General features: G+C 41.1%; 1 protein-coding gene across 1 annotated transcript; it reads right to left on the reverse strand.

The window, feature by feature from the left end:
* Window positions 1-544: 544 nt before the first annotated feature.
* Window positions 545-22151, reverse strand: LOC100932594 (SEC14-like protein 4). The gene is made up of 11 exons (XM_031948910.1): window positions 22079-22151; window positions 19089-19132; window positions 18016-18075; window positions 17714-17902; window positions 15245-15340; window positions 13357-13417; window positions 12908-12991; window positions 3484-3590; window positions 3259-3398; window positions 2975-3144; window positions 545-975 (listed from the first exon to the last, which is right to left on the reverse strand). The coding sequence occupies exons 2-11, from the start codon at window positions 19098-19100 to the stop codon at window positions 863-865; spliced, it is 1032 nt and encodes a 343-aa protein (XP_031804770.1). The 5' UTR covers window positions 19101-19132; window positions 22079-22151; the 3' UTR covers window positions 545-862.
* Between the last annotated feature and the right edge of the window lie 311 nt (window positions 22152-22462).

Here is a 22462-nt window from a genome sequence, read left to right on the forward strand (position 1 = left end):
GCAAAAATGATTGTTGTCATTCCTTGAGCTTTCCACTTTCCTTCTGCTGTGCTTAAACACTGTTTATAGAACAATAGAGGGGTATACTGGGTGTACTGATACACATATATTTATGGCTCTCAATAAAAAATGTACAGATATTTAAATTTAATCTGTATTATTCCGATGTCCTTAAGCCTAGACAATCAAAAAAAAAACAATAAATCAGGCTCTGATTGGTAGCAATTGCTGATTTTTGTGGTGTAAAATTTCAGGGCTTCTTAAATTTTTTCCATTCAAGAATCCTTTTCACTTGAAAATTTTTTATGTGACTCTAGGTATTTAAGTATATAAAACAGGTGTATAAACCAAACATGTATTGATAATAAATGATAATTCTGGTGGCAAACAGTTTAAGAAGCTGGTCAATGATCACCCTGAAATTTTTATTAGCTACTTTTAAAAAAATTATTTTTTTCAACTTAACATTATTTTATTTTTTCCAATTACATATAATTTTCAAAATTTACTTTTGTAAAATTTTTGAACTCCATATTTTTCTCCCTCCCTCATTCCTCTCTCTCTTCCCCAAGACAGCAAGCAATAGATTACATATGTAGGATCATATTAAACACATTTCCACTTCAATCATATTGTGAACAGTGAATCAGAAGAAAATGGTCATCAAGCTGCTCTTTAGCAATTCCCCAATCTTCCCATGGTGTTTTGGTCAAAGGTGGACCCCATGACATATCTCCTTGGTGGAGAAAACTGCCAGAGAACAAAAGGGATCCAAGTAGAGTCAGTGAGAAGGAAGTAATGGAGTACAAGTAATGGAGACAAGGTTGGAAGGGGTATAACGATGGCAAAAGTCAAACTTGTCCTACATTTTCTCAATTTTCTCTTCAATGGTTTTGTCAGGGAATAAGACTTCCACTGTGTAGCTGACCTTCTTGGAGTGCATCAAGCTGTAGGTATTGTCAAACCTCAGGACATCTGCAAGGAAGATAGACATGCAGAGAGTTATACTTTTTGTGCCTCCTCATTGCCTAAGCTTCTCACTCTGACATTCAAGGACCAGCTCAATCTGCTTTCAATGTACTTTTCAAATCCTTCCCTTTAAGGGTTTCATATAGAAGGAGTTGATCAGAGAACCCTTGCACCAAATGAGTTTCCCCAGACCCATTTGAGGAAATCACAGGATGAAAGATGCAGGTGATGGAGACAATGAAGGGCTAAGATTTTGTTTCTTTCAGGTGCTCAAGTGTTGCATTTGTAGCTCTCAAAATGCATCAACCCTGGAGTGGCTCCTGCCCAGCAGGACAGTGATCCATTCACACACTTTAAGTGGAAAGCTGGGAGTGGTCCATTTGTACCTTGTAAAGGGTTTTCTCCTTGTAGCCTTGAATGAATCCAATGCAAAGAAGCATTTCTCCTGCTCAGCCATTTTAGGATGGTGAAGAAAGTCAAGCTGATTGCTCTATAGGGTGGTCAGTCACTGAAAGATCCGCCATATGTCTGATGGGGCCTTAGAAGGTCCAAACTAGCTCTGAGAAAATTATTTCTCTCAGGTGAAAGGAAAGACGGCTGTGGAGGAAGATGGGTCCCATAGGTTCCATGGCCATCCCTATCCCTAATCTAAATATCCAGTCCAATCCTCATTCCTGATCTCCAGTATCACATCATCAACTTCCTGTTTGGGGTCTTCAGCTGGATGTTTCATAGACATCTGAAACTCAGCGCGTCCAAAACTGAATCCATCATCCTTCTCCCCAAGTCCTGCCCCCTCTTCCTTACTACTGTAGAGGGCAACACCATCCTCCCTCCCTCGGGGTCCCAGTCTAGGAGTCATCCTGGATTTCTCACTCTCTTTCTCTTCCCCCTCCCAAGTTGATTTTACTTTTGAGGCATCTCTCAAATATGGCCCCTCCTCTCTTCTGCTCTCCCGACATTCTGGGGCACTTCCTCATTACTTCACACCTACACTGTTGTAATAGCCTCCCTACATCAAGCCTTTCTCTCCTCCTGCAAGTTCTCCATCTAGCTGCCAAAATACATTTCCTGATCTGTTGGTCTGATCCCATGATCTCATCCTCCCCAACAAACTCCAGTGGTATCCCATTTCTAGGAGCAAAATAAGCCCTCTGACATTCCTAGAGCCCTTCATAACCTCCCTCCCATCTTTCCAGTCTTCTTATACCTGACTTTCCCCTGAGCTCCCCCAATGTACTTCCCCATTTAGTAACACTGGCCTTTGGGTTGTTTCATATGCATTTCCCTCTCTCAGCCCTTGGCATTCCCTGGTTGTTTCCCCATAAATGGAGAGGTCTTTCTCCTCACATCCCTCTCTTGGCTGCCCTGACTTCCAAGTCTCAGCTAAATTTCCGTCTTCTCCAAGAAGCCTTTGCCCATCCTCTTGATCCGACTTCCCTGCTTCTATTGATTATCTCCTATTGATTCTGTCTGTAGCTTGTTTGCACATATTATGAGTTTCCTAAGGACAAGGACTATCTTGGACCTTTCTTTGCCTTCAGCTTATCCCAGGGCCAGGAACACTGTAGGTGCTTAATAAATGTTGCTTGATTGACCGATTAGTAATCTTGCCCAAAAAGGCAGCTCTAGTAGTCCAGGAAGCCATGCTGGCTCTTTGCAACCCCCATGTCCCTTTCTTTCGATCTTTCAGTGACTGGCCACCCTACAGCTCAATCAGCTTGACATTCTTCACCATTTTAAAATGGCTGAAAAGGAGAAATGCTTCTCTGCATTGGACTCATTCAATCTGTAAGGAGAAAACCCTTTACAAGGTGCAATATGGGACATTCACCAACCACATCTTTAATGATCCTCTCAGGGATTTCTCCAAGAGCTGAAGGCAAGCTCACTGCTCAGGGTTTGCAAACTATCCACTTCCCTTTTAACAAATCAGGACATTTTCCCTCCTCCTTCCTCAAGATACCTCTGCCATTTTTCATGATTTTTCAAATAAGTCACTCACAGACTCCCTGTTCAGTGCAGGTGAGGGTCCCGTCCTCAGGGATCAGCGGAGAGCTGTACTTCTGGGTGGGCACCACCTCGACCATCTCCCTTGCTTTCTGTCGCTCCCCCATCTTAGTCTTCAGGTAAATCCCAACGCCAATGTCGGGCCCATCCAACAGGAACTGCCATCTGTGGTGGGAGAAATGTTGCTTCTTCTTGCCAAGTGATCTGCCCTTGCAGGAGTCCACTCCCACATATACCCATAGCTCTCTTTTGGGGAAGGGGAAGCCGGGCAGAACCTACCTCAAGACGCAGCCAGGAAAGAGGATCTCAATCTCCACCTGATGGGAGGAGCCCTGATTGATTGACACTGTATGCTCATACTGCATTTTCATCTGGTTCTGCCGGTGGTATTTCTTGGGGACCACACCCCCATACTGAATCTGCCAGAAGAGGATGGGATGACCTTTGGCCTGATGGATCAGCCCTCAATGCCTGTTTCACTCCTGGCCCCTGGGAGTTCCTTACCTTAGTCAGATATTTGGGGTTCCCATCAGGGTCAGTTAGGGTTCCCCCATACTCTGCAGGCAACTGGTCAGGGTCTACAAACTTCTGTAAATCCTCCTTCCAGTTTGCTTGTGGGAAAGAAAGAAGATTGTCGGGTGAGGGGGGAATAAATTCCCAAAAGAGATGAGTAACAGGACAATGAGGCAGGCAGTTCAAACTTACTGTAGAGTGTAACTCTGATGGGCTGGCTACTTTGTTCAAATGCCAAATGCATGCTTGCCTAAAAGCTGATTTTATAGAAAACTCACACAAAGCAAGTGCTCACATGATGGTCAGAAGAAGCCATACAAGGACACTCTCAAGGTCTCTCTTAAGAACTTTGGAATTGACTATGTGATATGGGAGACATTGGCGCAGGACTACCCAGCCAGCATGGTGTGCCCTAATTGGAGAAGATGATGTGCTCTATGAGCAAAGCAGAATTGAATTAGCTCAGAAGACATGAGAGGTGCACAAAGTTAGAGAACTCACCTTAAATGCTCATAGGGACTGTTTGGTCCAAGTAGTAGCACAGCATCCCAAGCTCATACGGCCTGATCAGCCATAGTCAGACACACAGTACCTTGACTCTAACATAGTGATGTCATTTTGGTCCTCTTTAAGAATAAAGGACAACAAGAGTGGGCAACGAGGCTGCCCATTGGCACCTTTGCCCATCACAGGACACTGTGTGGGTCTGTAACCTCATCTTATCTTCCCCTCTCCACCTCTGGACTTCTCTGGCTTCCTTCAAGTCCCAGTTTAAAGCCTACCTTCTACAGGAAGGTCTCCTAATCTCTCGATTCTAGTCCCTTTCTTTGTTTATTACTTCCTTCTTATCCTCTCTCTCTCTCTCTCTCTCTCTCTCTCTATTTTTTTTGGGGTCCATAACTATTTGCATGTTTTCTTCCCTATTAGACTGTGAGCTACTGGAGAGCAGAGATTGACTTTTGTTTTTTTTCTTATTCTTAGTATTTAGCACAGAGCCTGGCACATAGTTGGTACTTAATGAATGTTTATTGACTCACTGAAAAATAAATCATATTCCAGGAAAGAAAGTTACCTGTTTCATGAGCTCACAGAACCACAACTGTCAGAGATGTTAGAGACCATCCCATTCAATGTCCTCATTTTGTAGATAATGAAACTAGGGTTAGACAGGTTTAATATGACTAAGATATACATGTAGTAAATGTTTTGAAGCTAGGATATGAACACACATCCTCTGATTCCAAATATATTCTTTCCACTACCCCATGCTGCATCAAGACCCCTTCAAGGACCTGTGATTCTGTCATTTTGGAGACACTCACCTTGATGAACAATCCCAACCTCTTTGCAACTTATTAGATAGTTTTCATGAGTTTGGGGGACCCAAAATTCATTCCCATTAGCCAGTTGAGTGACAAGCTTCTCTGAACTCCTTCTGCTCTGCCTGATCCTTTATTCCCATTTTCTTCAACAATCCCATCAAATGTCTCCAAAAGCTGCCCACCTTTCCACCATGCCCTCTGCAATGCCTGGTATGTAGACAACAAACTTGCTTTCATCTTAAATCTTTTCCTTTCTCACTCCTTCCATCGCCTGGCTCTCTCCTGATGGCTTTCTTTCTAGTCATAGTTGCCCTTTTACTCATTTTCTCCAACCCTATGGTTAAGAGGGGGGAGTTGGAATACTTTGTTCTTTTTGTCATTTTCCAATTCTCCTTCCTCTTCTATCTCTTAGTAACCTTTTCTACTCTACACACCTCCAGGTGGCTCCCCTTCTTTCCCAAGAGAGTTCAAGGCATGCTTCATAGTCTTTCTTTCCTCCTCAAATCCTGCCCTCATACTAGAGTACTTCAACAAACATATCAATGCTCTGTTAAACCCACTCATCTGACAACTCTTCAATTGATTCATTCCCTGTGAACTACTTTTCAATCCCATCTCAGCTACGCACAAAGATGGGAATACCCTTGATCTTGCCATCACCCAGAAATGAACCACATCCATGTTCAAGAACTTGAAAATTCTCTTATTGGGTAACTCACAAATGAACTACTTTCATGTTTAAGAACTAGGAAATCTTTTATCTGATCAATTCTATTAGTAATTCTAACCCCAATTCCATTTTATTACATCTCTTCCTCTACCTTACAACTCCAAACCCTATCATCACTATGACTTCTAATGCCCCACCCCACCCACCCACATATGCTGATCAGTTCTTTCCCACATTATCACCCCTACACTGGATACACTCTCTTTCCTTCCCCTTTTTGATCCTTTAGTGATCAATTCAACTCTACACTGTCCTCTTCTTTTGCCCCCTTATATTATCACTGATCTTGACCTGCCAAACTTCTACCTTCTACTAAACAAAGCTGGAGAAAAAAAGTCATGAAACTGTGCTAATTAGTTCCATCATGAATTAGTATGTTATTACATAACTTCAACTGAGCTCTCACTGCTGAAAGACAATCTTTTTATACCTCCTTAATTAACTTACTGGTTTTCCTAGAACCATTTCCATTCCTCCTCAAATGCCCTGTGGCTCTCTGTCCACCAAATCTTTCAGTTGAGAATTTTGCCTCACATTTTACTAAAAAAAATTAAGGCCATTCACTGAAAGTCTCCTCTTCATCTCATATCATTCAAGGGCCTTTCCCCACTATTTCCTCCTTCATCCCTATCTTACATAAAGAAGTGATCCTTCTCCTTGCCAAGATTAACCCCTCTATCTGTACAACTATAATGTCCAGATTAGCTCTCTGGAGGATCTCAGCACCAGCCGTAATCAGCTGATCTTAGTAGAGGAGTAAAGAGTCTGTTTATTCCAAATTCTCTTAGTCCTATAGACGCTAATACCTTTACATAACTATAGGGCATGTGCATGTACTAACTATATAGTGCACATGTGGGATCACACAAACAACTTGCTATTGTGTGTAAATGTCTCTTTGCCATTTGGTATCACTCTGCTTTAATTACAACACAGGTTGTCACCACTCCCTAATTTCTCAGGAAGGCAGAGAACCTTTAGGGGGAGATGGGAAGACAAACCAGATACTATCACCAGGGTTCCTTTTACTGGACTAAAGGGTCTTATACCTCACCAAGGGTTCCCCACTATCTGTGGCCCTCTACATACAATTGATCCCATTCCATTCCATCTTTTCCCTGAAAATTGACCCTTCTATTACCCTCCTTCCTCATCGATCTTTAGCTTCTGTCTCCATTGGCTGCTTCCTCTTTGCTCACAAATATGTCATGTCTCTCACTTCCTCAAAAATCTCTGCTAGCTCTCATCCCATGTTTTCCCTTCCTTTTTAAAAAAATTTGAACTCCTTGAGAAAGTCATCTACAATAGGTATATCTACTTTCTTTCCTCTTACTTTCTTCTTAACTTTCTACAGCCTGACTTCTTACCTCATCATTCCATCAAAACTGCTCTCCTTGACTTTCTCTCAAAAAACACATAAATCCAAGCCTCTGAACAGAGTCTGATGGAATGAAACCATTCTCCAGCTCAAGATATATTGGAAAAACTTCAAGAAAGATCAATCTTACTGGAGTAAAATGGTCATTCAGCCCAGCTCAGACAGTGTTCAGGAAAACCAGTGGGAGGGTTTTAATCACAGAAGATCAGCAACTAAGACCCTTGGTCCTGGGCTCAGGAGCTAAGCAAACTAGTAGGCCAGCCTCCTATCCCACCTCAGAAGGCAAATTTCCAGCCTGGGAAACCAAGCTGTTTCCTGGAGAGAATAAGTAAGGCTACCCTCTGCTGTGAGCAAGACACCAAACACAAGGGACTCTTGCACTCAAAGTTAAGGCTCACAGCTGCAAAGAAGCTTGGAACAGTGCTCTCTCTATGCCAGGAGCAGAACTCAACCATAAAAGGCACATAAAGGAGTGGGGGGAGAGGGGGAGAAGAGAAAAAGAGAACAAAAGAAAATGAGCAAGAAACAGAAAAGAATCTTGACCATAAACTATACCCAAAGGGTTATTAAACTGTGCATTTCCTTTTGATCCAGCAGTGTCTCTACTGGGCTTGTATCCCAAAGAGATCATAAAAAGGGAAAAGGACCCACATGACAAAAATGTTTGTAGCAGCCCTTTTTGTAGTGGCAAGGAACTGGAAATTGAGTGGATGTCCATCAGCCATCAGAATGGCTGAATAAGTTATGGTATATGAATGTTATGGAATATTATTGTTCAGCAGGAGAATTTCAGAAGGCCTGGAGAAACTTACATGAACTGATGCTAAGTGAAGTGAGTAGAACCAAGAGAACAATGCACACAGCAACAAGATTATATGATGATCAATTCCAATGGATGTGGCTCTTTTCAACAGTGAAGTGGTTCAAGTCAGTTCCAATGGTCTTGTGATGGAAAGAGCCATCTACACCCAGAGAGAGGATTGTAAGGACTGAGTGTGGATCACAACATAGTATATTCACTTATTTTTTGGTTGTTGTTTTCTTGTATTTTGTTACCACTTTTTTCCCTTTTTGATCTAATTTTTCTTGTGCAGAATGATAATTAACAAAATAGGTATATAGTGAAAAAAATCATCTTAACTATAGAAAGCTACTGTGGTAAGAGGGAAGACCAAAACACCAATTCAGACAAATGTCCACAGAGGAAATCTCAAAGATTTGATATGAACTGGTCTCAAGCCAAAGAGGCTTTTTGGAAGTGCTCATAAAAGATTTTAAAAGGCAAATAAGAGAGGTAGAAGAAAAAATGAGAAAAGAAAGAAGAGCTGTGAGAGAAAATCAACATCTTGGAAAAGGAAGGAAAAAATTAACTGAAAAAAACCCCAATTATTTAGAAAATACAATTGACTGATGCAAAAAATTCCACTGAAGAAATCAATTCCTTAAAAAAACACAAGTCAAATGCTAAAAAGAAAAAAAATTCAGTGAAGAAAACACCACCTTGAAAAGCAGAATTAATCAAATGGAAAAAGAATTACAAAAACCAACTGAAGAAAATCACACATTAAAAACTAGAACTGGACAAATGGAAGCTAATGAGTCTGTGAGATATCAAGAATCAGTCAAACAAACTAAAAAGAATGAAATAATGGGAAAAAATATAAAATGTTTTGTTGGAAAAACAACTGATCTGGAAAATAAATCCAGGGAGGGGCAATTTAAAAATTATTGGTCTGCCTGAAGGCCATGACCAAAAAAAGAGCTTAGACAGCATTCTTCAAGAGATCATCAAGGAAAACTGCACTGATATATTGGAACCAGAGAGGCAAATAGTCCCTAAAAGAATCCATATATCACCTTTGGAAATAGATCCCACAAGGAAAACCCCAAGGGACATTGTTGCAAATTTCAGAATGATAATCGCAAGGAAAATATACTGCAAGCTGGCAGACAAAAACAATTCAAGTATTGAGGAGCAACAGTCAAGACCCAAGATCTGGAAGCTTTTACAATAAAGAACCAGAGAACCTAGAATACCATACTCTGGAAGGCAAAAGACTTGAGATTACAATCAAGAATTAATTACCCAGAAAGAATGAACATCATCATTACAATGAAGTAAAAGATTTTCAGTCATTTCTATTGGAAAAACCAGAACTAAACCGAAAATCTGGTCTTCAAACACAGCACTTAAGAGAAGCAGCTCTAAATGGGAAAATAATACTTGTAATCCTTGAAAACTGTATCTATTATTAAGGCAGTTAGAGCAGGCATGCATAAATAGAGGGGGTATGGATATAAAAGGACTCTGATGTGATGATATCAAAAGACATTAAGGGGTGGAAAAGGATTGTCCTGGGAGAAGAGAAAAGGGAAGGTAAAATAGGGCAGATTAGATGACCTGAAGAGGCATAAAAGGCCTATTACAATAGAAGGAAAGAAGGGAAGTGGATGAGCATTGTTTGAAGCTTAATCTCATCAGTTTTGATTCAAAGAAGAGAGGTAGAAATTTATGGAAATTTATTTTATCACATAAGGAAGTAGGAGGAGAAAGAAGAAAGAAAAGGAAGGGGCTGGATAGAAAAGAGGACAGACAAGCTAGGATAAAGGGGTAAAAAAAGGAAAGAGGGGTGATAAAAGGAAGAACAGGTCCAGAGTAAAATGAGTGGAAAGAGAACAAAAGAATATACAGGGGAAAAAATAAGAGGGAGGAAAATATGAAACTGGTAATTATTAACTGTGAATGTGAATGGGATGAACACTTCCATAAAACAGAAGTGAATAATAGAGTGGATTAAAAAGCAGAATCCTACAATATGTTGTTTACAAGAAACAGTTTTGAAAAAGAGAGAGATACAGAGTAAGATAAAAACCTGGAGCAGAATTTTTTATGCTTCAGTTAAAACAAAAAATAGCAGAAATGGCAATTCTGATATCAAATAAAACAAAAGTAAAAATAGATCTAATTAAAGAAGGAAACTACATCTTATTAAAGGGTACTATAGATAATGAAGTAGTATCAATTCTAAATGTATATGCACCAAGTGGTAGAGTCCAAATTCTTAGCAAAGTTAAGCCAATTACAAGAAGAAATAGACAACAAAACTATACTAATGGGGGACCTTAACCTCGATAATCCAATCACAAAATAAACAAGAAAGAAATTAGGAAGGTTAACAGAATCCTAGAAAACTCAGATTTGGTAGACCTCTGGAAAAAAATTGAGTAGGGACAGAAAGGAATATACCTTTTTCTCAGTAGTACATAGCATCTACACAAAAATTTACCATGTATTATGGCATAAATTCTCACAATCAAATGCAGAAAAACAGACCTTTTTCATATCTCAATGAAGTAAAAATTATATTTAATAAAGGATCAGGGAAAGATAGACTAAAAACCAATTGGAAATTATATAATCTGATACTGAAGAATGAGTGCATCAAATAACAAATTATAGAAATAATTCATAATTTCATCCAAGAGAATGATAATAATGAGACAACATACCAAAACCTGTAGGATGCAACCAAAGCAGTTCTTAGAGGAAATTTTCTATCTTTAAATAGTTATATGAATAAAATAGAAAAAGAGAAGATCAATGCATTTGGGCCTGCAACTAAAAAACCTAGAGAAAAAGCTATTTAAAACCTCCAATTAAGGGGTCACCTAGTTGGTGTAGTAGATAGAGCACCTGCCCTCAAGTCAGGAGGACCTGAGTTCAAATTTGGCTTCAGACACTTAATATTTCTTGGATGTGTAACTGTGGGCAAGTCATTTAGCCCTAAAGCCCTTAGCAAAACAAACAAACAAAAAACTTCCAATTAAATATCAATTAGAAATTCTGAAACTCAATGAAGAGATTAATAAAATTGAAACAAAAAAGTATTGAATTAATAAAATTAAAAGTTGGTTTTATGAAAAACAAAATAAGCTTTAGTTAATTTGATTAGAAAAAGGAAAGAAAAAAATCATATTGTCAGCATCAAAAATGAAAAGGGTGAACTTACCACAAATGAAAAGGAAATTAAAGCAATAATTAGGAGCTATATTGTCCAACAATATGCCAGAAAATCACATAAACTAATTGAAATGGATGAATATTAACAAAAATATAAATTGTCCAAAAATAAATTACTTAACTCCATTTTAGAAAAAGTAATTAAACAAACCATTAATGAACTCCCTAAAAAAAAAAATCTCCAGGGCTAGATGGATTTATAACTTAATTCTATCAAAAATTTAAAAAACAATTTATTCCAATATTATGTATACAATTTGAAAATATAGGTATAAAAGAAGTTTCTTCTATGACACAAATATGGAACTGATTCCTAAACCAGGAAGAGCCAAAACAGAGAAAGAAAATTACAGACCAATCTCCTTGATGAATATTGATGCAAAAATTTTAAATAAAACATTAACAACGAAATTACAACAACTTAGTATCAGGATAATACACTATAACCAAGTGGGATCTATACCAGGAATGCAGGGCTAGTTCAATATCAGGAAAACTACTGCCATAATTGATCATATCAACAACAAAACTAACAGAAACTATATGATAATCTCAATAGATGTAGAAAATGCTTTTGACAAAAGACAGCACCCATTCCCATTAAATACTACATAAAAGAATAGGAAATAAAGGGAATTTTCCTTAAAATAATCAGCAGCATCTATCTAAAACCATCAGCAAGCAGTATTTGTATGGGGCAATATGTATGCATTCCTGATAAAATCAGGGGTGAAACAAGGATGTCCATTATCACCATTATTATCCAATATTGTACTAGAAAGATTGGCTTTATCAATAAGAAAAGAAGAATAAATTAAAGGAATTAGAATAGGCACTGAGCAGATAAAACTATCATTCTTTGCAGATGATATATTAGAGAATCTTAGAAAATCATCAAAAAACCTACTTAAAACAATTAACAGCTTTAGCAAAGTTGCAAGATATAAAATAAACCCATACAAATCATCAGCATTTCTATATTACTGACAAATCTCATCAGCAAGAAATAGAAAGAGAAATTCCATTTAAAACAACTATAGACAAAATAAAATATTTGGGTATCTATCTACCAAGGCAGACCCAAGAACTATATAAACATGATTACGAAATGCTTTTCACATAAATAAAGTCAGATCTAAACAACTGGTAAAGTATCAATTGCTCATGGGTAGGCTGAACTAATATAACAAAAATGACAATTCTACCTAAATTGGTCTACTTGTTCAGTGCTATACCAATGAAGTTGCCAAAAATTATTTTATAGAGATAGAAAAAAATAATAACAAAACACATCTGGAAGACCAAAAGTCAAGAATATCCAAGGGAATTAATGAAAAAAAAAATGCAAAGGACAGTAGTCTAACAGTATCAGACCTAAAGCTATTATGTGCAAAAATGTTTGTAGCAGCTCTTTTTGTGGTATCAAAGAATTGGAAAATGAATAAATGCCCATCAATTGGGGAATGGCTGAATATGTTTTGGTATGAAAGTAATGGAATATTATTGTTCTATTAAAATGATGAACAAAATGATTTTAGAAAGATTTACATGAACTGATACTGAGTGAAACAAACATTCAGTGAATTAAAATTAGGTAAAAAATGAAGCAAAAAATGACCTTGTCAGGTGGAAAGGGGAAGAGAGGGAAGAACAGGAGAGGATAGGAGAGGAAAAGAGAGAAGAGAAGAGAAGAGAGGAAAGGAAAAAGACTTAAAATTTCTGGCCAGAACAGAGAATTGCTGAAGTTGGATTTCAGGGGATGGGATTACAAAGAAACATAAGACATCCAGGCTAAGTGACACCTAAACTTTCTTCTCTAATTTTTAACTAAACTTTTCCGAGTCTGGATTGATCCACTGCTCTTTTATCAACTCAAAAATAACCCAAATGGTGAACTGTAATTTACAATCTTAATCCATTCAATAACAATTCCTTGAAAAAAAGCTGGGAGGGTCAGGACTCACCTCCCATGATAACAAACTTTTTGCTTGTTTTCTCTGAAATGAAGGGCTTGACCAAGTTGTAGACTATAGGGAACAATTTAGGAACTGAAAAAAAAAAGATGGAGATAATTTGAGATTATAGCCAGAAAGAGAAGATAATTCTGAATAAGTTCAGGGAAGCCCTGGCTGAACATGAAAGCTGATGGTACCAGCTGTGGGGTATAAGTAACTCATATCACCTGCCTTTGTCTTGTAAATTCAATCATCCTGGTCCCAGTGTCTTGGGTTTCCTTGAAAAGGATGAGTCTAAAATAAGATCTTTAGGGGGTTTTGATGTCAAATTTAATGGAAGTGTGTTCCCATTATTTGCTGAGGCCTGGCAAAGTCCAGCAGGTGCCACCTTGCATCTATCCCACAGCCCTCTTACCCTCTTGCCCATACCATTCCAACCTCTGTTACTGCTGACTTACCTTTCACAACAATAAGATTCTTGACGGTCTCGGGAAAATTGTTGTCAAGTATGGAGAAAAACTGCAAAGTCAAGATAAGCCTTCTTATGGCATTCCTTATATCAACTAGTGTCCACTTCCCAGAAACCCCTGAGAGAGAATCCAGGATGCCTCATCAGGATTGCCCTCCCCAGGATCTTCAGAGCTCCCATTGAGAACCCAAGTTACCCTTCTACTGTATCCTACAGTACTGACCCTGGATTATCAGTCGGGACATCGCTCCCTAGTCTACTGCTGCTCCAGCTTCCAGTGCTGAGAAGAGTTCTGTAAATTCCCAGAAATTAGAACTAGGAAAGCCCTTAGAGATCAAGACTCTATTTTTATGAACGATAGAACAGAAAGCCTGGCCAAAAAGGATTGGAAATCAAGGGGGATGCTCATCAATTGGGGAATAATTGAACCAGTTGTGGTATATGAATGTAACATAATACTATTGTTAATATAAGAAATTATGAGCAGGTGGATTTCAGAAAAACCTGGAAAGACTTATGTGAACTGATGCTGAGTGCAGCAAACAGAACCAAGGGAACATTATACACAGTAACAACAATATTGGATGATTAACTTTGATAGATTATGCTCTTCTCAGAAAATGATCTGAGACCCTTCTAAAAGACTCATGTTGGAAAATGCTATCCACATCCAGAAAAAGAACTATAAAGTCTGAATGCTGATTGAAGCATACTATGTTCACTTATTTCTTGTGTTTTTCTTTTTCATGGTTTTCCCCTATTCTGATTCTTCTTTCATTACATGAGTAATGTGGAGATATGTTTTGCATGGATTTAACCTATATCAGATTGTCTTAAGTACAGGTGATTGAAGGAAGAAAAAAAAGGAAATCAAAATCTTATAAAAAGTAAATGTGCAAAACAAATTTAATAATAAAAAAGACTTGGCCGAGGTCATTTAGAATCAGTTTGACTAGTGAGTTTCCCAGATGACATCACAGGTTGGATCAAAGGCCTTTCCTGTGCCCAATCAAGAATTCCCTTCATAACATTCTTGACAAGTGATCATCTAGCTTGTGTTGGATGGAGAACTTACTACCTGCCAAGCATCCCTCTCCACCTTTGGACAGCTCTCATTGTCAATAAGTTTTCCCTGACATCAAGTCTAAGTTTTTTGTTTTGTCTTGTCTTTGTTACAATTTCCAATAATGAATAGCAAAGATAGATACAGAGGTCCTCAAACTTTTTAAATAGGGGGCCAGTTCACTGTCCCTCAGACTGTTGGAGGCCAGACTAAGTAAAAACAAAAACTTTGTTTTGTGGACCTTTAAATAAAGAAACTTCCTAGCCCTGGGTGAGGGGGATAAACGTCCTTAGCTGCTGCATCTGGCCCATGGGCCATAGTTTGAGGACCCCTGAATAAATGTTTGCTGTAAAATACCAATCCAGTGTTCTTTCTTCCTCATCTTGTGACAGATCATTAGATCCCAAAAGAAGTGCCCTGAGAGACTGTGAGATTACAGGGTTTAGAACTGGAAGACACTATTCCCTTTATTTTACAGATCAGTAAACTGAGGCCCAGAGATGTTAAGTAGGTGATTTACTTGAATTCTGGGTTATGAACCCAGGTACTCTAAGTCCTAGATTGGTGTTCTTTCTGCTAAGCCAGAGCACCTCTGCCCTCCCATTTACTCTCCCCAAAATTTCAACATGATTTTCCATGGTGTAGAATTTTTTTTTTTTGAGTCAAACTTACTATGCTGTGGACTCAGAACCCTGGTTCCCAGCTTCACCCCAGGGGTGAAGGGAAAGACCCATTGCTTTAGGATCCTAGGCTGCTCCCTAGCTGAACTGACATCGAATCTCTCCTCCCCCCCAAGAGCTCATTCCCTCCTCACCTCCTGGCAGACTTCTATAGCTGGCTTCCAAAAGTGTTTCAGGCTAAGATTCTCCAGGTCAAATATTATAATGAAAGTTTCGATCTTCTTTCCCAGCTGCGCAGACAGAAGGAAGAAGACAGGGCCATTAATCTGCCAGGGGCCGTCTGTTTTACATATGAGGAAACTGAGGTGAAGTGATTTGCCCAGGTACTATCTGAGACTGGATTTGAACTCATGAAGATGAATCTTCTTGTCCAAGCTCAGTGTTCCCCATACTATGGTATCATCTAGTTGCCCTCTGGTGCCCATGGAAAATGGAGGCCGGAGGGATTTCCCATTTTTAATCATTTTGAGTATATAACTAATAGTGACTTCTAAAGTGTATTGAACCTGAAGACCCGTTCTATCTCTAGAGGAACACGGGAAGTGGAGCCAGTAAGGCAAGAGGCTCATGGGTAGATAGAGCAAGACCCAGTGGCCCGCTCGTCACGGTAAGAGATACTATCCCTGGGGAGAAGGGACCAAGATGGTCAAGGACCGCATCTAGATATTTTGGGGCAATTACTGAGCCTGGGTCTGCGCAAGGAGCTGTAGGGATTATAAAACACAGAGATCAGACTGACACTGCCCTGCTTAGGAACCCTCCAGGACTCCCTGCTGTCTCCTGGATTAGAAAACAAAACTGTGCCTGATGTTCAAGGTCTCCCAGAATCAGGTCCTGATCTTTGCATCCTCAGCTCTGCTGTTCTGCTCCCAACAAAAAGGACCCTCCTCCTCTCTTCTGTCCTCAATGTCCTCTCCTATTTGGCTCACCCCCCCCCCCCCCCCCCCCCCGGTTGCAGCTGCTGAGATCCTTCCCTCCCTTCAGGGCTGAGATCGGGACCCAAGACCACGGGCTGAATTTGCTTCAAGTACCACAGAGCCGCCTGGCACATTTCTCCGCCCTGGTCCGTGTTAGACCTGGAATCTAGCCTCGGCTGCCCTCTCTAGACACCAGTGGTCTCTCAAGCACCCGGGTCACTGGGTTCTCCCACAGTGCTCAGATTGCTTACTACCCCCTCCTCCTGCTGGATCCCCCTCCTCCTTCCTGGATCCTCCTCCTCCTGTCTCTGTCCCTTCCCAGTTCCCCCCCCCCCCCCTTCCCCCCCCCCCCCCCTAGATTTTGGCTCCTCTCCTCTTTCTCCAGTACCGTCTCCGGTAATTCTGGCTCCCAGGGACTGGCTGCCATTTCTCCCCGTTAGGTGGGAGCTCCCCAGGACAGGAGGGGGACGAGTCTGTGTCTCTGTGTCACTGACTGCGACAGCGTCGCGTCTGGCCCAGGGCCGGCTTTTCGGAGCTCGCCGGCTCCCGCTCTCCCAGACTTCCCAGCTCCGGATCCCACGCGGGAAGCCGCCGCCCGGCCCGAGCCCGCCCTTCTGCGCTGCCGGTTCCCGCCTGATCCTGCTGGGCATGAATGGCTCCTGTTTGTAACTGACTCAGTCGTGGTTCCTCGTCAGTTTCGCCCGTAACTGCCCAAGGTTCTGAACTTAAGCCAGAAGCTGAGCAGGCTGAGGAGTGAACTGGAAACTTCTCCGGGGCATCGGGGTCTATCCTTGGGCAGGGACGCCTTTCAGCCTTGTAGGAGGCAGGTGAGCACCGTGGGTCTTGTCGGGCACCTTCCAGCACCAAGTCGGCCTTCAGGGGTCCGGCTTGCTCTCTGACCTTGCAGGTGCAGCTGGACTCGGACAGTGAGTGTTTCTTGTCAGGGGGAGGACTCAGTGAGTGTTCCTTAGTCAGGGGGAGGACTCAATGAGTGTTTCTTGTCGGGGGAGGACTCAGTGAGTGTTCCTTAGTCAGGGGGAGGACTCAATGAGTGTTTCTTGTCGGGGGAGGACTCAATGAGTGTTCCTTAGTCAGGGGGAGGACTCAGACAGTGAATGTTTCTTAGTTGAGGAAGGGGGGGAAGAAAGGGTTTGTGGCTTGTTCCTAATTCCAGTTTCCACTGAGTCCCATTTTCTTCCATCTCGGCTGCTCGCCTTCCTACTTTCTGTACTTCCCAAACTATAAAAGATGCTGTTACTTCCATAATTGGGCCCTAACTTTGCTGAGAAATTCTGATTCTATTTATTGCTAAATTCACATTTCACTAATAAATTGATTGTGCTTGGAAGTTTCTGCCTCAGTCTATCTTCGTTTTTTATGAGCCCAGCTCTCCTGTCTCCACAACCAGGATTTTTTTTCAGCTGATGCTTTCCCACCATACAAGGATCATAGAAGGAAAAATGGTTTAAAGACAGTCCCTTTGAGTTGTTACCTTTTAATCATTTAAGAGCCCCTGTGTAGGGGCTTGTGTCAAGACTCAGGGCTTGAGAGGGTACAGTGAGGGTCCACAGCCCCAGGATTAACGAGTTGAAGTGGCAAGATTTTCTTCCCCCTTGGTCCTCTTAGGACCTTTCTCCCTATCCCCACCCCTGCCAACCTCAGCCTCTCCCAGGGGCTTTCTCTCACCCTCTCACTCTGTAGCTCACATTCCCGGAGGAGGATCATCAAGGTCTGGGTGCGTTTCTTGATCATGTTTGCTTTGCCACTGGAAAGAATCAGGCCTTTGGGATCCAAGGAGCCAGCGCTGTCAATCCACACAGGGCAGCCCTCCCGGTCATAACCGCTGAAGCCGCCTGTGTCGTATAACTGGAGAACCTACGCACAGAGGAAGCGGCCGCCATTACCCTCGAGGTCAAGGCTGTTCATGGTACAGAGCAGGCAGGTGGAAGAGAACCAGGACTCTGGGCATGGGGTTAACCCGAGCTCACCTCCGGGGGCTTCCAGTTCAAGATGTTGTCCAGGTCCTCTTGCTTCCGGAATACCACATGCTACCAAGAGAAATAGGATGGTCCCAACCAGGGCTCCCTGGGGCTCAGGGAGGGATCTAAAGGGCAGAGCTCAGAAGGACCGAGAGTCAGAGCTGGGAGGACCCTGAAACAGGAGATGCCAGAGCGGGGAGAAACCTTCACAAAGGACTTTAGGACCTGGGACGTCTGAGCTGGCCAAGGCCTTCGGAAAGGCCTGTGGAACATAAGATGTCAATTCTGAGGGACTCAACGTGAAAATGTTCTCTACCTCCAGAGAGAAAGCTGGTAAATCTGAGTGAAAATTGTTACTTTATTTTTCTTGCCTTTTTTTTCTTTTTGTAGCATGGCTAATATGGAAACATGTTATGTATTCTTCTTAATGAGTAAGAGAATTGAAGGGAGAGAATTAAAACTCACAATTTAAAAAATGCTGAAATTAAATGATGATTTTTTTTTTAGAGAATATTATGTATCAGATTGGACAACCTTTAATCTAGAATATCACAGTTAGAAGGCAGCTGATTCAACAGATTTCTCATGCAGTTGGGAAAACTGAGGCCCTTAAAAGGAAATTGACTGTCCCAAACCCATGTCATCTTTCCAATACGTGTGGATCATTTAGTCTAACTCTCTCATGTTAGAGAAGCAACCGAGACTCTGAGATATGTAGCCAAAGTAAAAAAAAAAATGGGTAAGTCATAGATTTGAACCTGGAGCTCCAGATTCTCAGTCTAGGCCTTCCCTTGCCTCCCTCCCTTTGGTGGGATAGGTCTTACTCCATGGGTGAGCTCTGGTTACTTAGAACATCCTGGCATCCCCTACTTGGGTTCTCCTCCCACCCTAACAGGAATGCTGGGAAAGGAGGCAAGTTTTCAAGAGCCTTTGGAAGGCCACTAATGAAAAAGGAATTTTGGCTGAGGCTGGAAGAGAAGGAGGGATGGAGGAAAAGGAAAAGCTCAGCAAGGGGTGTGGAAGGTGCGCTCGATCCACTGCCCTGGCCTGGGGTCCAAGAGGGCAAAGGACTAGGGGCTCACCTTCCGGAGCATGTCCTCAGATTTCTGCAGGTCAAAATTTCGAGCTGCAAAAGAGGCAGGAGCAGGTTGGGGGCTGGGTGGGGAGACCCAGGGAGACCCAGACCCAGCTTCCCCTTCAGTCCCTCAGCATATCCCAGCCCTCACCCTATGAAGCCTGTGAATGAAAGCTTTTAGTGAATACTGAAGGCCCTGAAGCATGGGAAAGTGCCTAAATTTCTATGGGTTATAGTGAGGCTGAAGCAAAGTCTGCTGGGATTTCCCAAAGGAGGATGCCTTACATGGCTGCCAAAGTCCCTCCAAAGTCAATGATGATGGGGAATGGATGACTGTTCTTTCTTCTCTGGTGTTTACTCCCCATCATTTTGCCACTGAGACTGAGTCCATGTCCTGGAGCAATAGTTCCCAAACTTCTTGTTTTCAGGACCCCTTTAAACGTTTTTCTTTTCCTGAGGCAATTGGGATTAAGTGACTTGCCCAGGGTCACACAGCTAGTAGGCACTGTGTAAGGTCAAATTTGAACTCAGGTCCTCCTGACTTCTGGGCTAGTGCTCTATCTCCTGCACCATCTAGCTGCCTTTTAAACTCTTAAGTTATTGAGGTCACCCAAAGAACTTTTGTTTATGTGATTTAAATCAATCAATACTTGCCATACCAGAAATGTTAAACATCTTAGAATTATTGCAAACATAGTTTTGATCTTGGACACCCTGAAGGAGTTTCCTGGACCCTACAATTTTTGTGGACGTTTGAGTCCTTTTATCTCTGAAAGTTTATTCTGGGGCCTTATTGTTCTCATTGGTCAGTGTCTCACCTGCTTCACTATTTCAGACAGATCCCAGGCATTTTTTACTGCCCTCCCAACTGCCTGGTTTTCTCTCACTAGTCACCCACCTGCTATGATGGATAGAACACAATCTTCTCTTTCCTTGCTCTTTTCTACCTCACCCAATTCTGGAACCATGACCAAATCAACTCTTGTCACTGTTCCTGGATGGGGCATGCCAATCTACTCCCCTAGAATCCCATTCACCATTCTTGTTATGTTCCAGATCAAAGTATCCCTCCCAAGTCATCACTTCCTTATATTTAGTATCTGTTTCTTCCATTACATTGTAACCTCCTTGAGAGGAGGGAATACCTTTGCTTTTTTAAAAATCCCTTGAATTTAGTGCAGTGCTTGGTACTTAATTGATACCTATTATGGGTATCAAGGTATTGGATGGGTAATAGATACCTATTATAGTTATCAAAGAAATAGATAATAGATACCTATTAAGTTCCTTTTCCTGCAGTTCTTTATTCTCTGGCTTTTCTCTTTCAAATCACTGTCTCTAACAGCTACATCTACATGGGTGTATTCTTAGCCTGAGCATGCTCATCGCTGAGCTGGTTAGTGACAATCCTTCTGCATTGTGAGATGATGGTTCTGTCATTTACATGTCTGTGGGAGCTCTCTTTCCAATAGAATCCAATAACTATTTATAAAGTCCTACTGTGTGCTAGTCTAATAATGGCTTATCCAGATGAAAATGGCATCCTTCAAAACACAGAGGAACCAAAAACTGATTTTTTTTCAACCATAAGAAAATGGTTGCTAGAGTGCAATCATGAGTACATGGAGCACACTCAGAGATTGTGGGAGGGCAGAAAGGACAGGCAGGTACACTCTGATCTGTATCTCCTAATCAGTGAAAGCATTTTCCCAAAATTCCATAAGGAAAGGATGAGGACCTGTGGGGAAAACTCAATGAAGAGCGTGGGGAACTCTGAGGAATAAAACAATGGGAAAAAACAAAGATAAATAATTCTGATAGGAGCGTAAGGTGTCATTTGGACCAATGGGACTGATGTGGTTGGAGAGAGAGCTTGTTAAACCACTGAGATTTCTAAAAGGCCTGGAACAAGGACAGAAGACAATACAAAAATTGTGGTACCATACTTTAAAAATAATGTCAGCAGTGCTTAACAAAATCAGAATAACTGATGAGAAATGCTAAGGACAAGAAAGAATTTTTTTAAAGCTTATTTCTACTCCTATTACTATTGTTGCTGTTCCTGCTTCTGCTATTGCTCCTACTGAGTTCTAATACTACTGCCTATTATTACTACTACTATTACTGAATACTACTATTATTACTACTGATTATTATATTACTGGTACTACTACTACTACTACTGTATATTACTATCATCTACTGATTATGGTACATTGCTGATGCTGCTACTACTACTACTACTATCATTACTACAATTGACTGTTATTGCCTATCCTACAATATTCCCACTCCTATTGAAGACTACTACTACTGTTAACTGCTACAGCTATTGCTACTACCACTACTGAATATTACTACTGACTACTATTACTCCTACTGCTATTGCTATTATCTTTGCTTTTTTTTTAGATAGGTTTCTTGTAAATATTTGATTAGGGAGTTTTGTATGCATAACCCGTCTATCACTTTCTTTTACTTTATTGGATTATTTGGTCCCTTTACATTTAATGTTATGAGAACTAGGTTTATATTTTCTTCCATTTTGGTTTGTTTGCTTTTGTTTTTGTAATAAAGATTTATTCCTATTCTTCTTTAAAGACGTAACTGTATGTCTTCAAGGGAAAAATACTAGAATAAAAGTGAGATGACAAGAAGTCCAGACTCAATTGAGACGCTTGAGTGACCTAGGGCAGGTCATGAATTTAAAATACTAAGAGGTAGAAGAGACTCTGGAAACTCAGTTTCCCCATTTCCAAAAGGGAGAAAATTCTATTGATCTTCTCCCTCTACTGACCTCTCAGGGTTGTTGTAAACACCAAAGAAGATGATTTCCTTTATGAAAATAATCACAAGAGCCCCCATTCCTGCTTTATTTTAATATTTAGGAGATACTTTCTCCCTTAGGAGGTAGATGAGTAAAGGATAATTCAGATCTTATAGGTGTTACTCTACTCCCAACTAAGATATGTCCTCAGCCTCCTGCCACCATCTCACCTCGGAGCCAGCGAAGGAGGAAATAGTCATCAGGGTTGGGCAGGCCGGGCAACACGTCCTGGACATTTTTTTGAAACTGTGGAGAGGCAACTGGGTCAAGATCACTGAACCAGATCGCTAGGGCCTGGATTCTTGCCTTGGGACCATCAGTCAACTCTCTTCAATTGAATTCAGTGGTGAAGGATCTTGAAGTCTTGCCACAAGAACACTGAAGGAACTAGTGGTATTTAACCCAGAGAAAGGGGGGTTGGGAGGGAAGAATGATGGCTGTCTTCACTCACTTGAATGGTTCTGTCATATAGAAGAAGGATTAGCCTGGTTCTGCTCAGCACCAGAAGGGAGGACAAGGAGTAATAAGGGAAGGTTCACAGAGGCTGATTTTGA

The sequence above is a fragment of the Sarcophilus harrisii genome, chromosome 1 (assembly GCF_902635505.1).
Source record: "Sarcophilus harrisii chromosome 1, mSarHar1.11, whole genome shotgun sequence".
Taxonomy (NCBI): Eukaryota; Metazoa; Chordata; class Mammalia; order Dasyuromorphia; family Dasyuridae; genus Sarcophilus; species Sarcophilus harrisii.

Coding starts and splice junctions, on each gene's coding strand:
- LOC100932594 (XM_031948910.1), bottom strand. Junction 13,418..15,244: donor CTATAGAAGTCTGCCAGGAG/GTGAGGAGGGAA, acceptor TTGACTTTGCAG/TTTTTCTCCATACTTGACAA. Junction 3,399..3,483: donor ACCCCAAATATCTGACTAAG/GTAAGGAACTCC, acceptor CTCTTCTGGCAG/ATTCAGTATGGGGGTGTGGT.